Here is a 14,496-nt window from a genome sequence, read left to right as displayed (position 1 = left end):
AACTTTGGACTTGCCAGCTTCTATAAGTGTGTGAGCCATTTTCCTAAGATAAATTTCTCTGTATATATACATATATATATAAGCTTCACTGTTTTTTGTTTCTCTAGAGAACCCAGCCTAATACAAGCCAATCATCTGTGTTATTTCTATTACAGAGCTCTGGTGGTAGAGTACCTAAGGCATTTGACTGCTAACCAGAGGCTGGTGGTTCAAACCCACCAGCCACTACTCAGAAGGAAGGTTGGGCAATCTACTTCCGTAGTGATACTGCCTTGGAAACCCAAGGAGGGGTCACTGTGAGTCAGGTCCGACTTGACAGCAGTGGCTGAGATAACTAAGAAAAGTTCCAATGGCAAATTTATTTGACAATTTTCTCTCTCCAGATGAGACTGTCTGGTAAGACTCACCCAGGTCTAAGATTCATGGAATTCTGGAAAAATAATAACACCATATATCCACATTGGCTTTATTTAACAGGCTTAAGCAATATCATCTGACATGCTCTGCATAATAACTGTAGCACAGGATAAGTATGATCATTTTCCAAATGAGCTGACTTAATCTCAGAGAAGTTAAACGACTTATAGTCTCATTGGATTTGAGAGAAAAGGATCTTAGAGGGTAGATCTAGCGCCCCCCCCCCCACCGTTTTTTGAGTGTAAGCTAATAGATCAAATTAATTTCCCATAAAACAGTTCATACACATTTTGTTTCATGACATTGACTGCAATCCCCATAATGTAACAGCTTTCTTCCCATTTCCTGCCATTACCTTTTCCCTGTGCCCTTCTTTCCTATGCATTCCTGCCCTCTGAGCTATCTCCTTGTGCAAATGGTGCCCTTCTGATCTCCCATGGTTGATTGTTCTAAGGACTGTACCTAACCTGGTGTGAATGTTCACTTTATACACCTGTTTATTGTTTGGCTGGAAGCCACAGGAATGAGTTTAATTCCAGGCTGGAAGGGTGACTGGGGGCCATAGTCTTGGGGGTTTCACTAGTCTCTATCAGACCAGTAAGCCTTATCTTTTTTTTATGATTTTAAGTTTTGTTGCACATTTTTCTCCCACTCTGTCCAGGAACTCCTATTTTGAACCCTTTCCGAGTGGCTGACAGTGGTAATCCGGCACCATCTAGTCCTTCTGGTCTCAGAGGCATGTATGCTGAGGTTCACATAGTCCACTAGTTTCTTGAACTAAATGTTTACATGCGCTTTTTGGTGTTCTTCATTCTTTTATGCTCTGGATGAGAAGAGACTAATTGTAGTATCTTAGATGGCTGCTTGCAAGCTTTTATTATTTATTTTTTATTTAAATTTTATTGTGATTTGGGTAAAAGTTTACAGACCAAATTCATCTTCCACACAACAGTTCACATAGACTTTGTCTCACGACATTGACTGTAATCTCCCACAGTGCAACAGCTCTCTTCCCACTTCCTCCCCATAGCCACCTCTTCCCTGTGTCTTTCCCTCCCATGCACTCCTTCCCTCTGAGCTGTCTCCCTGTGCATACACAGCCCTTCTATTCTCCCATGATTGACTGAGCAGAGAGTGATGATACAGTCCCAGGTTCACAAACAACGCTGGCCAGAGAAGCTTATCTTCAGTGCCCTTTCTTTCGCTTTTTAAGTTCCTTTACTGGCTGCACAAAGCCTCTTATCGGGCCTCCCACTGGTCTGGGCAGGTGCCCAGCCTTCCCTACGGCAAACCATTTTCATTACGATCCACTGCGTGCGGCGAACCGTGATAGGTACTGGTGCACAGACCCTTTTTCTACTCTTTTAGTTCACTCCAGTAAGGAACTACGCCCTGTTCACGTAGTGCTTAACTGATTCACATGCAACCACCCTACTCCCAGCACTAACAGGATATGCCGAAACCTCCATCCCGATGCGCATTCTTCATATACGCCCACCTGCTCAATTGCTGAGAAGTAAGGCCCCCTGGGAAATTGACCTTTCACCTCTTCTTTTGCCTTACCTCAGCTCACCAATTTTGACGCTAGCAAATGAAGCGAGGAGGAGTACAGGAAGGCGGGACTTAGTGTTGCCTGATCTACGCCGATAGGACTACGGCAGCGTAGGGGGGCGGGCCGCTTGAGCAGGCAAGCGACCCTCCTTCGGTGGGTGGTGAGACTTGGGGGCTGCGCTTGCGCGCTGGAAGGCGGCGGAAGTGGCCGAGGAGGCTACGCGTGCGCGGTGGGCGGAGAGTGGCTCTTTTTTTCTTTTTCTTTTTTTTTTTTTTGCTTGCTTGCTTGGCCCTTCCCAGCCTTGCTCAGTTGGTGCGGTGCTCGTGTTTTACCACCTAGTAGCTGGGAGTCGCTGCCGAGTGGGCGCTCTGTTTTCGGGTCTTCATTATGGCTGGTTACGAATACGTGAGCCCGGAGCAGCTGGCCGGCTTTGATAAGTACAAGGTAGCGCGGGTCCTGGGGACGCCCCTCTCCCTTCTAGTCCTGGCCTCTCCCAGGCGACAGAGGGGCCGGCGCGGTCCGTGTCACCTTGTGCCGCGTGGCTTCGGGCGGGCTGGCGGGCGTTTTTCTGGGGGTCCTGCTTAGTCCGAGAGTTTGGGGTCGGGGTGCCTGAGAGCACCCAAGGCCCACTATCCCGATCTGGCCCCTCCGGGGGAATTTCCTTTCCCTGCGGATAATCGAAGCAGACAATTCCCTGCTCTCTTTACTTTATTACTATATATATATAAACCCGAAAGGTGATGCAGTCGCCTTCGGTTGTATTTAATTGTCTTCATCTTAATGAAGTTTCTACCTCCTAGTCTGCATACAACTTCAGAGGTAGAGATGATCATTTGGCAGATGAGGCGCGGGAAGGAGGAGTGACTTACTGAGGCCATACTGCTGATGCGCTCCACTTCTAGTAAAGCGGCTTCCTGAGCGGTAGCTTGTGGCATTTGGGTTGCCAGATGAAATAAATGACCACAGGAAGGGACTGTTTAGTGGAAAGAGCGCGGGCTTTGGGTTACATATAAACCTGATACCAAAGTCCAGTTTATTTGGCCGTGGGCAAGTCATTTAAACCCCATTCAGTCCCTCTTTCATCTTTTAATCTCTAGTGTGAAAAATGATTATAAGTATTTGAGATAATACACGTAAAGCGCTTGGCACCTGTGCGTCCCTTGTAAATGCTAGGTCTTAACTTCCCTCCAACTCTGGTTCTCCTCCACTGCCTTCTTATCAGTGAATGATTCCACCAGCCTTGCAGCTGCCCGAGCCCGAAACCTAGGTTTTTAACCTTTCATCCTTGTTACCCGTGTCGCTTTCACTCTGGGTCCTTCCCCCACGCTATCCCTGCCCCCAGCCTATGAATCACCGGACCTGTATGTTCTATCATTTTTAGCCTAAACTAGAAGAGTCGTTTTATTACCATTCTCCCCACATCCACATTAAAAAGCAAAACAAAAACACTTAATATTTTAGAGTAGTTTTATATTTACAGGAAACTGTGAACATAATACAGAGATTTCACATATACCACACATCCCGTTTTACATATAGTAACATCTTCATTAATGTGGTATATTTGTCACAATTAATGAACTAACATTTATACATTATTATTAACTGAAGCCAATATTTTATTCATATTTCCTTAGGGCCTTTTTTTTTAACCTAATGTGCTTTTTTTTTTTCCCCCGCCTCTAGGAGTCCATCTAGGATACCACATTACATTAGTCATGTTTCCTTAGTCTCCTCTTGGCTGTGCCATCTTCCCAGACTTTCCTTGTTTTTGATAATCTTGATAGTTTTGAGGAATACTGGTCAGTCAGGTGATTTGTAGAATGCCATTCTCGTCGTAGCAATGGTATATGCTATCAACATGTTGTATATCAACCTTGATCACCTGGGGGAGGTAGTACTTTTATTGGTTTCTCCACCATAAAGTTACTCTTGTTCTTCCCTTTCCATACTGTACTCTTTGGAAGGAAGACACTTCACAGTCCACCCTTAGGAATGGAGAGTTATGCTCTCTACCTCCTTGAGAACAAAGTATCTACATAAATTATTTGGAACTCTTCTGCATGGGAGATTTGTCTTTTCTCCCCCCATATATTATCCAGTCATTTATTAATATCAGTGTAGAATTATGGATTACTTATTTTATACTTTGGATTAAAGTATCTTCTTGCTCATCCACTTCTGCCCTACCAGTCCTTTATGTTTCACAGTGATCTCATAAAAAATAAGGATTTGGTCACATCACTCTCATGGTAGAACCCTCCTTACTGTCTCTGTTTGTTCTTGGAATGAAGTCCGAAACTCCATAACATGATCTACATGGCTCTGCATGCTCTGGTCCTTACTTATGTCACCAGTTTCATCTCATGCCACTCACTGTCTGCCTTCCCTTCCCACCTCCCCAGCTTTTCAGATCTCAGGTGTAAAAATGGTGGGGCAGGGGCGTCTGACCTCCTTAAACTTCACAGAAGGGCAGGAGAATCAGCATCAGCCTAAAGCTGATTCCTGTGAACCAGGGGTCAGCCATACCTCCTCCCTCCACTCGTTTTACCAATTCTGACACTAGCTGCCCCTCCCATGGCACTCTACTTCTCTGTTGGGTTTGATAATTTGTTTCAGTGGCCACATGGAATTCACAGGCCCTGAAGCTTCTGCTCTACTTGGGCAAGTGTTAACAAAGCTCTTTAGTTCTGCCAGTAAGTGCCTGGAGGTACCTGCATTCCACCCGCAAGCCTCCTGCCTTCACGCTCAACTTTCTCATGCTGTGCCACACCTGTCTCCTGCTGCCTCCCTCTCACTGCCGCTGCTTCTTGTTGTCTCTTGTCTCCTGTGTTATGGCTCTGTCTCCCCTTTTTAGGAGGTTCTTAGTGCTGAGATTCTGGGTCCAAAGAAGTGCACTGTATTCTTGGCTCTTCTTTCTTGGTCATTAGGTCCCCTCTTTCTGCCTCCGAGGTGGCTTATTTTAAGCCCAGTAGGTGACAGAACTGACCAGTCCCCTTTCCCCATATATATTCAATCTGTATGCTGAGCAAATAATCTGAGAAGCTGGACTCTCTTAAGAAGAACACATGATCGGGGTTGGGGGAAGACTCTCATTAATAACCTGTGATATAGAGAGGACACAGCTTGCTGAAAGCGAAGGTGACTTGAAGCACTTAGTAATGAAGAACAAAGGCTACGATCTACAGTAGGGATTACACCTCAACATAAAGAAAATGAAAATCCTCACAACTGGACCAGTAAGCAGCATCACAATAAATAGAGAAATGATTGACGTTGTTAGTCATTTCACTTTACTTAGATCCACAGTCAACACCTATAAAAGCAGTAGTCAGGAAATCAGATGTCGTATTGCAGTGGGCAAATCTGTTGCAAAAGACCTCTTCAAAGTGCTGAAGAGCAAAGATGTCTCTGAAGACTAAGGTGTGCCTAACCCAAGCCATGGTATTTTCACTCACTTCATATGTATATGAAAGCTGCACACTGAATAAGGAAGACTCAATAAGAGTTAATGCCTTTGAATTGTGGTGTTGGCAAAGAATATTGAAAAATACCGTGGACTACCAGAAGAACAAACAAGTCTGTCCTGGAAGGAGTGCAGCCTGAATGCTCCTTAAAAGTGAGAATGGCCAGATTTCGTCTCACCTTCTTTGGTCATATTGTCAGAAGGGACCAGCCCCTAGGATATCATGCTTGGTAAAGTGAAGGGTCAGAAAGAAAGGGGAAGACCCTCAAAGTGATGGATTGACACAGTGGCTGCAATGATGGGCTCAAACATGTTGTTATGTGCCATGGAGTCGGCCCTGACTCATAGCGACCCCTCCTTGGGTTTCCCAGGTGGTGTCACTATGGAAATAGATTGCCCAACCTTCCTTCCGAGGAGTGGCTGGTGGGTTTGAAGTGCCAGCCTTCTGGTTAACAGTCACTTGTTAGGCACTACGCTAGCAGAGCTCCCTGGGCTCACACATAGCAAGGATTGTGAGGCTGGCACAGGAGCAGGCAGTGTTTCATTCTGTTGTGCATGGTGTGCTATGAGTCAGCTGACTAGATGGCACCTAACAACAACAATAACAACCCCCACAGGGTTTGCATTATTATAACTGTCCAGTTCCCTTGGTGGGCCGCAAGCACCTTAGTTGGGTAATCTCACCCAGACCAGGGAGAGAAAAGCCATAAAAAAGTGATCCATCACATCACATCACAGTGTTAAAGTCGGCCAGGAGTATAGCCTCCCTAGCCCCCATTCATGTTCATCTTCATTTCTTAGCTTAAATGTTACTTTCACAGAGAAACCTTCTAAAACCACCTCCTTTCCTCTTAAGTGTGCTCTCATAGCATCCTCTGTACCTTCTAAACACTTTTAATTGTAATTAAGTATGGAATTAGTTAATATGTCTGTCCCTTAGAATGTAATGCCCAAGTGATTAGGCCTGTCTTAGGTGCCACCATAACTTGAGCACAACTCAACTGCTGTCGAGTTGAATCTGACTCATAGTGACCCCTCCTTAGGTTTCTGAGGTGGTATCACTACGGAAGTAGATTGCCCAGTCTTCCTTCCGAGGAGTGGATAGTGCGTTTGAACCGCCAGCCTTCTGGTTAGCAGTCAAATGCCTTAGGCACTGCGCCACCAGAGCTCAGTGTTGTGTACGTACTGTTAGATTCTGTGGAGTCAATTCTGACTCGTAGTGACCCATGTAACAGAGTAGAAATGCCCCTTCCCCCCCTCCAATAGGTTTTCTTGGCTGTAATCTTTAAAGCAGATCAGTCGATCTTTCTCTTGTAGAGCTGTTGTGTGCATTAGAACCACCAACTTTTCAGTTAGCACCCATGTCTGTAAACATCATGCCACCAGGGTTCCTTGTGTATATATTTTAAAACCAAACTCACTGCTGTGAAGTTGGATCCGACTCATAGCGACCCTTTCCTGGGTTTCCGAGGCAGTATCACTACAGAACTAGATTGTCCAAACTTCCTCCGGAGGAGTGGCTGGTGGATTTGAACTGCCAGCCTTCTGCTTAGCAGTCAAATGCCTTAGGCACTATGCCACCAGAGCTCCAGTAAGCATTTGTGGAGTGAAAGAATAACTGAAAATATTACAATGGATATTGTTTCTGGCATTGGGAAAACTTAAAGGATTCTTGAAAGGTTATATAGTACATTCCTGTGGTTTCAAGTAATATTATGCCATTCTTTTCTGAACCAAGGCCCTGGCTTGTTTTAAGAAGTTAAGTGGAAAGAGATTCCAGAGCCTCCTTGGTACCTTAGGCCCAGGGCTTAGCAACTTTGATTTCAGAAGGATATTAACCCAGTTATATCCTGTTTTACCTTACCTTCTGTCCCCTTCCTGTTATCTGTTCTGCACTGTAAATATTGATGTGTAAAACTTTTCCTTTCTTACTAGAGACTGATGGTGTGCCAGTAGAGTAACAAGTTCATTTGCAGCAATTTTTGTAATAGAGAATCTGCTTATAAGAAGTTCTCATTAGTTTTGTATTTTCAAACAAGATAGGCGTTCTAATAGAAGTTTTAGTGTGATTTTCTGTTCCTATCTTTTTCCAATCTCCTCTTGTCTGTCTCAGTTCCTGTGTCTGACAGCAGATTTCCTATCATCCTGGAAAACAAAGTAAAATTAGCAAGTGTCCAGTGTTCATTAAGATTCAGGTTTTTTTTTTTTTTTCAATGTTGATTATCATGAGTCTTCCTGTTTAAAAAAAAAAGGAGAGTACAAGTTTATTATCAAAACATTCTTCTAGTAGAAGTTTCTTTACTCAATACTGTATTGATACTAAAAATATGAATCCGAGAGTGTTCAAAGGAGAACTCTGTGTGGTCAGTTTTGCCGGGTTGTGCATTAAACCCAGAGACCTTCCCATCATTGCATTCCCATCGTGGGCCCCTCAGATAGTAAGTGCTCTGTAGTTGCTTATTGAATTAAAACAGCTATTAAAAGAAGATAACCCCTAAATGGATAAAGACTCAAAACACTCAAAAGGGATTTTTATTCCCTGCCGTAACCCTGTGTAGCAGAGCAACAAGATGTAGAGAAAAATTGATACTATATAAGCAGCTAGTGGAAAAATTACTTTTGAACTGGTTTAATTTCTTTATCTTCCCTAGAGGTGCATCTGAGAGCTAGAGTTGGAAACCTGGCAGTTATACAGAGTAACTGCTGAAAGGGGTGCACTTGTAGTATGGTAATTAGGTAAGAAACAGGAAGACAATTGATTTTCAGTACAGAAGAAAGCAAGGGATGGATTCTGTGTTTTATGCTCTCTTTACACTTGTGCTTCTCCGCTGTGTTACCAGCTACAGTTGTATTAAAGTTAGTTGAATAATGAGTATCTTTCTCTTCTGTTGGACATGAGCTCTGGGAAGGGCATGTGGCTGTCCTGTTCCACATGTGCCCAAGGTCTAGTGCAGTACTATAAACAGAATAGATGCTAGCAAATACATATTATAGGAATCAAAGTTTAAAAGAATATAAGCTGTTTCGGAAGTATGATAAAAAGAGCTGTGCAAACTAATTGCTGTTGCGTTGGACCCAATTCATAGCAGGCCCCCCTCCTTGGGTTTCCGAGGAGGTATCGCTTTGCCCAGCCTTCCTTCTGAGGAGTGGCTGGTGGGTTTGAACTGCCAGCCTTCTGGTTAGTAGTCAGATGCTTTAGGCACTGCGCCACCAGAGCTCCCATGCATCTCCCAGATATTCAAAGGCTACATGTGTATTTGAATGTGAAGGATGTAAGGGGTTTAACTACCATTGTTCCTCTTAGTTATTTATTAATATAGCTTGAACCGATTATGTTCAGGAATTTCAGGCTTATCATTCCTCCTCACCATCTATCCTTTCTTTTGAGGTCGCTGTAGTTGAGGAATTTTCCCACTTACCTAAGGATGAAAGTGTGATTTACCTCATCTGACATACGGAAGGCATAGTTTTCATTGATAGTGTAGCAGTTAGTTTCAGATTGTATCAATTTGCTTTGGAGGGCAAGTGTGCAGGGAAATAATCTTGTTTGGTTTCAAGAATATAATTTCATGATGAATAAATATCTATTATGAGTTGGGGCTGACTCGACGGCACATAACAACAACAACAATGGTAGTAAATTAACAGGAATTGTGGTACATGTGAATTCATTAGTACTACAATTAAAGAGGTAGATGAGATCCGGAGGTACAGTGGTTAAAGCACTGGGCTGCTGGCCAGAAGTTTGATGGTTCAAACCCACCAGCTGCTCCACAGAAGAAAGATGTGGCTGTCTGCTTCCGTAAAGATTTACAGCCTTGGAACCCCTATCCAGCAGTTCTCCTCTGCCCTATAGGGTCACAGTGAGTCGGAAGCAACTCGATGGGAGTGGGTTTTGGGTTTTAAAGAGAAACTGTACATCTTGATGATAATGTTCAGGAACTGAATCTGGCCTTTAGTTGTACTGGTTCATATGGTTTGATTTTATTTATTCAACAAGCAGTTAAGAGCCCACTCTCTGTCAGGCACAGGCACAGCATAGAGACTATAAAGTTATACTAAGAAAATTCTCTCTTTCAAGAAATCCAGTTTGAGGACACATGTAAATACACAGTTACAGTCTGTAAGTGCAGTTAGGTTAAGTGCTGGGTGCTATGGAAGAGGAGAGGAGGCAGCTTCCTGGGAGTGGGGTTAAAGCTGAGGAAGGCTCAAAGAGGGGATGGAGGTGAAGGCAGAGCTCAGTCCAGAAAGATGAAGGCTGACTAGGCCCCAACATTACCAGGGGAAAAGGGGGCGAGAAAGCATTACAGAGCAAGCAGTGGAGTGTAAAGGGTGGAGACCTGAGAGAGTATTTTCTGGGAATAGTAATGATTGAGATGAGGTGGTTTGCATGATGGTGGAGTGACAGGAAGTGAGATTAGAGAGGGAAGTGAGACCCTAGAGTGAGGTGGGACCCCAGCAGAAGGGGAGGACCTGATGTTAAAGACTTCTGGATTTCACACCAGTGTGTCTGTGGTCCAAGGACTGTTGGCATCGGAGTCACCTGGAGAAAATGTTTACATAGCAGATTTCCTGGGCCCACTTTGGGAGAGTCAGATTGTATCTGCTATTATCTGCATGTTAAATACATATCTCTGGTGGTTCTTAGGCACATTTTAGTGCTAACAGGTTTTTGGGAGCCCAAGAGACATTTTAAACAGGATCAGATTGTAATTTTAGGCAGTACGCCTGGTAGTTTATGAGGGATGGATGAATAGTGGTGGAGGTGGGGATTATGGGACTGATTGTAAAGGGATATGCAGACCTTTTAGGATTGTCCTAAAGATGAGCACAAAATTGGTTACTCGCATACTGAATTTGGCCAACAGATAAGTTTAATTTGGGCCACACTTACTTAGTTTCAAAAATTAGGATATTTCCCCTAAAAATCTAATTTTCTGGGTTTTCTTGAGAAATTGGAGTGTTGGACAATATTGGCCCTGAACTTCTTCTCAAGAATCAGTGCTTGCCCTTTTGAAAAAGGATATTTCCTCTCTAGTTTGCCATTCCCTTACTAGTCCATATCATTTTATGCAGGCCTGCTTTGTTTAATTTACTTGCCTGAGCCCTGTGGCTCAGTTTGGTGACATTTGATTTAAAATTTAAAATGGACAGAACATGATGACTGACTAGGTGGAGGTGGAATTGGGGGGAGCAGGGAATAAAAGATGGGGCAGATCTGGGATGACTCAGATTCTAGTAGGATGATTGATGGTAGGTAGAGATGTCAGTCACTGAAGTAGGGATTTTGTAAAGATTTAATTCTGCAGAGGTATTCCTGGTAGTAATAACCAAACCAAACTCACTGCTTTCAAGTTGTATCTGACTCATAGTGACCCCTCCTTGGGTTTCCGAGGTGGTATCTCTATGGAAGTACATTGCCTAACCTTAGTAATTGTTGTTGTTGTTGTTGTTATGTGCCGTCGAGTCAGCCCTGACTCATAGCGACACCTCCTTGGGTTTCCGAGGCAGTATCACTACGGAAGTAGGATTGCCCAACCTTCCTTCCGAGGAGTGGCTGGTGGGTTTGAACCGCCAGCCTTCTGGTTAGCAGTCAAGTGCCTTAGCCACTATGCTACCAGAGCTCCCAACCTTAGTAATAGCACCTACCATTTGTTGTGATGTCTAAGATTTAATCCTCTTGGTAACCCAAGAGGAAGTATTATTAATACCTGCATGCCTTGGTAAATCATACTAATGGAACTCGAGAGGTTACTTTTTCCACAATAGAAGAGTAATTATAATTTAAATGAAGATGATTCTGGTAGGATAGCTTAGTAATCATTTGCACAGGGCACTTCAATTGGATGAGTCCACATGGAAGAGCATACTGTAAATGGAAAGTGTGGTTTGTGGACTTGGAATTAAAACAAAGAAAATTTTGTGTTCTAAAAAAATCTGGTAGTGTAGAGCCTAAGGCACTTGACTGCTAACCAGAAGGCGGCTGGCAGTTCACACCCATCAGCCACTCCTCACAAGGAAGGTTGGGCAGTCTACTTCCGTAGAGATACTGCCTCAGAAACCCAAGGAGGGGTCATTAGGAGTTGGGTCTGACTACGGCATATAACAACAACAACAAAGAAACATTAGTTATGCGTCACTTAATGTCCATGATACCTTCTGTGAAATAGGATGAATACTTTATTATATACAGGCAGACCCTGGATTACGAATGAGTTCTGTTCCTAAATCTATCTTTTAAATCAGAACAGTTAGGTATGGTTCCTATCTAAGGATAGTTAGTCAAATGTTTGTCTTAGTATATAGTATATAATGTATCTTTCTCTGCATAGGAAACATTAAACACTTTCAGATACACTAAAACATCTTTACCATAGTAATAATACTGTTTAGATGTGTGTCACAAAGTAGCACTTGTTTGTACTTTGGATTTTTAATATGTTATGCTTTATGGGTGTTGGGATCACAGATGTTACACAGTAGGACGTTGATACAGATTTACACGTCTCATAGAAAGAATAATTTCTGCAGTGGGTAGAGACAGGAGACTTTCTGAAGGAGAGAAAGAAAAATGGGTGGGAAACTTTGCCCTGAAGTGAAGGGAGAGAGGTTCAGTAGTAGTCTTCCCTGAATTACCACATTTAAAAACATTACCTATTTGAGGTAGAAAATGTGAGTGATCAACACGGTGGTATTGAGGAAGAGGAAGACATAGAGGTGCATGGGAGGTACAGACAACAAAGATAAACCCCTTTGCACATACAGTACTGTGTTGTCAGTTAAGACAAACACTGATCTATGGGGGGATAGATGGGTAGACAGGCTGAACTATTAGGTGTGTCTGTGCAGGGGGGAGTGTGCCCATGACCATGCATAGGGTTGGCAGGCAATGTTTCTACAAGTGTATTGGTATGTTCTGTAAGAATTCCCAGGTATATAGTAGAGCTGACAAGGGTCAAGGTTGTAGTCACTTCTTGGTCACAGCCAGCTACCCAGAGGGAGCGAGTAGTTGGACCTGTGGGCTCGGAACCATAGTCTGTCTCAGGGGACATCAAGTTCAATTGGCATAACATACTACACAAAAATGTTGTTCCACATCCTATTTTGGTGAGTAGTGAATGAGATCTGAAAAGCTTGCAAGTGGCCATCTAGATGCAAGGATGGATCTCCCCTTACCCAGACCAAGGAAGAATGAAGAAAACCAAACATGCATGGAAACTATTAGTCCAAGTGACTGGTACACCATGCGATCCTCAGCCTATATGACTATGAGACCAGATAAACTAGATGGTGCCCGACTATCACTGTCAACTACTCGAAGGGAGATCTGTGTAGGTGATCCTGGGTAGAGTAGAAGAACAATGTGGAACAAAACTCAAAATCATTAAAAAAAAAAAAAAAGGGACCAAGTTTGCTGGTCTGATAGAGCCTGATAGAACCACTGAGACTATGGCCCCCAGCTGCCCTTCAGGTCTGGAATTGAACCCAATTCTGTGGCTTCCAGCCAAACAAAAGACAGACATGTGAGCTGAACATTTACATTAGGTAGATATTAGTGGCTAAGACACTTGCCTGCTAACCAGACGGCTGGCGGTTCAAACCCATCAGCCACTCCTCGGAAGGAAGGTTGGGCAATCCTACTTCCATAGTGATACTGCCTCGGAAACCCAAGGAGGGGTCGCTATGAGTCGGGTTTGACTCGACGGCACATAACAACAACAACAACAGATATTCTCCTTGGAGAGATCATGGGAGAATAGAAGGGCTTTGTATGCACAAGGAGACAGCTGGGGGACAGGAGTGTATAGGAGGGAAGGACACCGGGTAGAGGTAACTATGGGGAGGAAGTGGGAGGGGAGCTGTTGCATTGTGGGAAATTGCAGACAATGTCATGAGACAAAGTATATGTAAGCTGCTGTATGGAAAATGAATTTGCTGTGTAAACTTTCACCCAAATCACAATAAAAATTTTTTACAAAAGCAATTATTGTGAAACAAATTGTGTTAAAGAAAAGATAGCCAGAAAGTTTTGCACAGCATGTTTATTTGAATATGCATTTGAGTAATTTGAAATCAGCATGACTACATTATCAGTTGTTATAATGTCAGGTCAATTCATTGAAAATATGTTTAAACTCTTTGAAAAAAACAATACCTATTTGGATGTACAAAACGGGCATGGAGGCAGCATCGCACATCCTCTAACTTTACAAGAGGGGAAAAGGATCAAAATTAACATTGACAGCACATGGCTGATTCTTAGAAGGCAGAGGTCAGACATGCTGCCTCTCTAACCTTTTTGCCAATTCTGATATCAAACGTCCCTCCCACAGCACTCTGTACCTCACTGCTGGGTTTGATAACTTGTTGCAGTAGCTGCACAGAACTCACAGACAATACGATTATGGGGTTTATTAGGGAACAGGTTTATTAAGTAACAGGTTACAATTCAGGATCAGAAACAACTCAGGACATAGTTCTTCAGTTAGGACAGCTGAAGTGGTGGATATGGGTCTTGTTTCTCTAGTGCTGCTATAACAGAAATACAAGTAGATGATTGCAACAAACAGGAATTTATTCTTTTACAGTTCAGGAGGCTAGAAGTCCAAATTCAGAGTGCAGCTTCTAGGGGCTGGGTGAAGTCCCTCGACCTTGGGCTTCATTCAGCTCTGCCTCTTGTTCCTGGCCCACTGAACTTGGAGGCTTCTTCTTCTTCTTCTTTTTTTTTTTTTTTAAATTGTGATTTGGGTGAAAGTTTATAGAGCAAATTCGTTTTCCATACAGCCATTCACATATGTATTGTCTCATGACATTGTTTTCAATTTCCCACAATGCAACAGCTCCCCTCCCACATCCTTCCCATAGTTACCTCTACCCTGTGTCCATCCCTCCATGCACTCCTGACTCCTGAGCTGTCTTCCCGTGCATACACAGCCCTTCTATTCTCCCGTGATTATTATCTCCAAGGAGCGTATCTACCTAGTGTAAATGTTCAGCTCATATGCCTGTCTTTTGTTTGGCTGGAAGCCACAGAAGTGGGTTCAATTCCAGACCTGAAGGG

General features: G+C 43.4%; 1 protein-coding gene across 1 annotated transcript in view; it reads left to right on the top strand.

The window, feature by feature from the left end:
• Nucleotides 1-2,356: 2,356 nt before the first annotated feature.
• SELENOI (selenoprotein I) overlaps nt 2,357-14,496 on the top strand; it is a 49,334-nt gene continuing 37,194 nt past the window's right edge. The window contains exon 1 of the mRNA XM_007938882.2: nt 2,357-2,413. Within this exon, the coding sequence (XP_007937073.1) occupies nt 2,357-2,413 (57 nt within the window). The remainder of the gene's footprint in view (nt 2,414-14,496) is intronic.

Source organism: Orycteropus afer, unplaced genomic scaffold (assembly GCF_000298275.1).
Source record: "Orycteropus afer afer isolate SDZICR_OR568_19922 unplaced genomic scaffold, OryAfe1.0 scaffold00054, whole genome shotgun sequence".
Taxonomy (NCBI): Eukaryota; Metazoa; Chordata; class Mammalia; order Tubulidentata; family Orycteropodidae; genus Orycteropus; species Orycteropus afer.
Note: the sequence above shows the minus strand (reverse complement) of the source record. Positions and strands in the feature narration are given on the sequence as shown.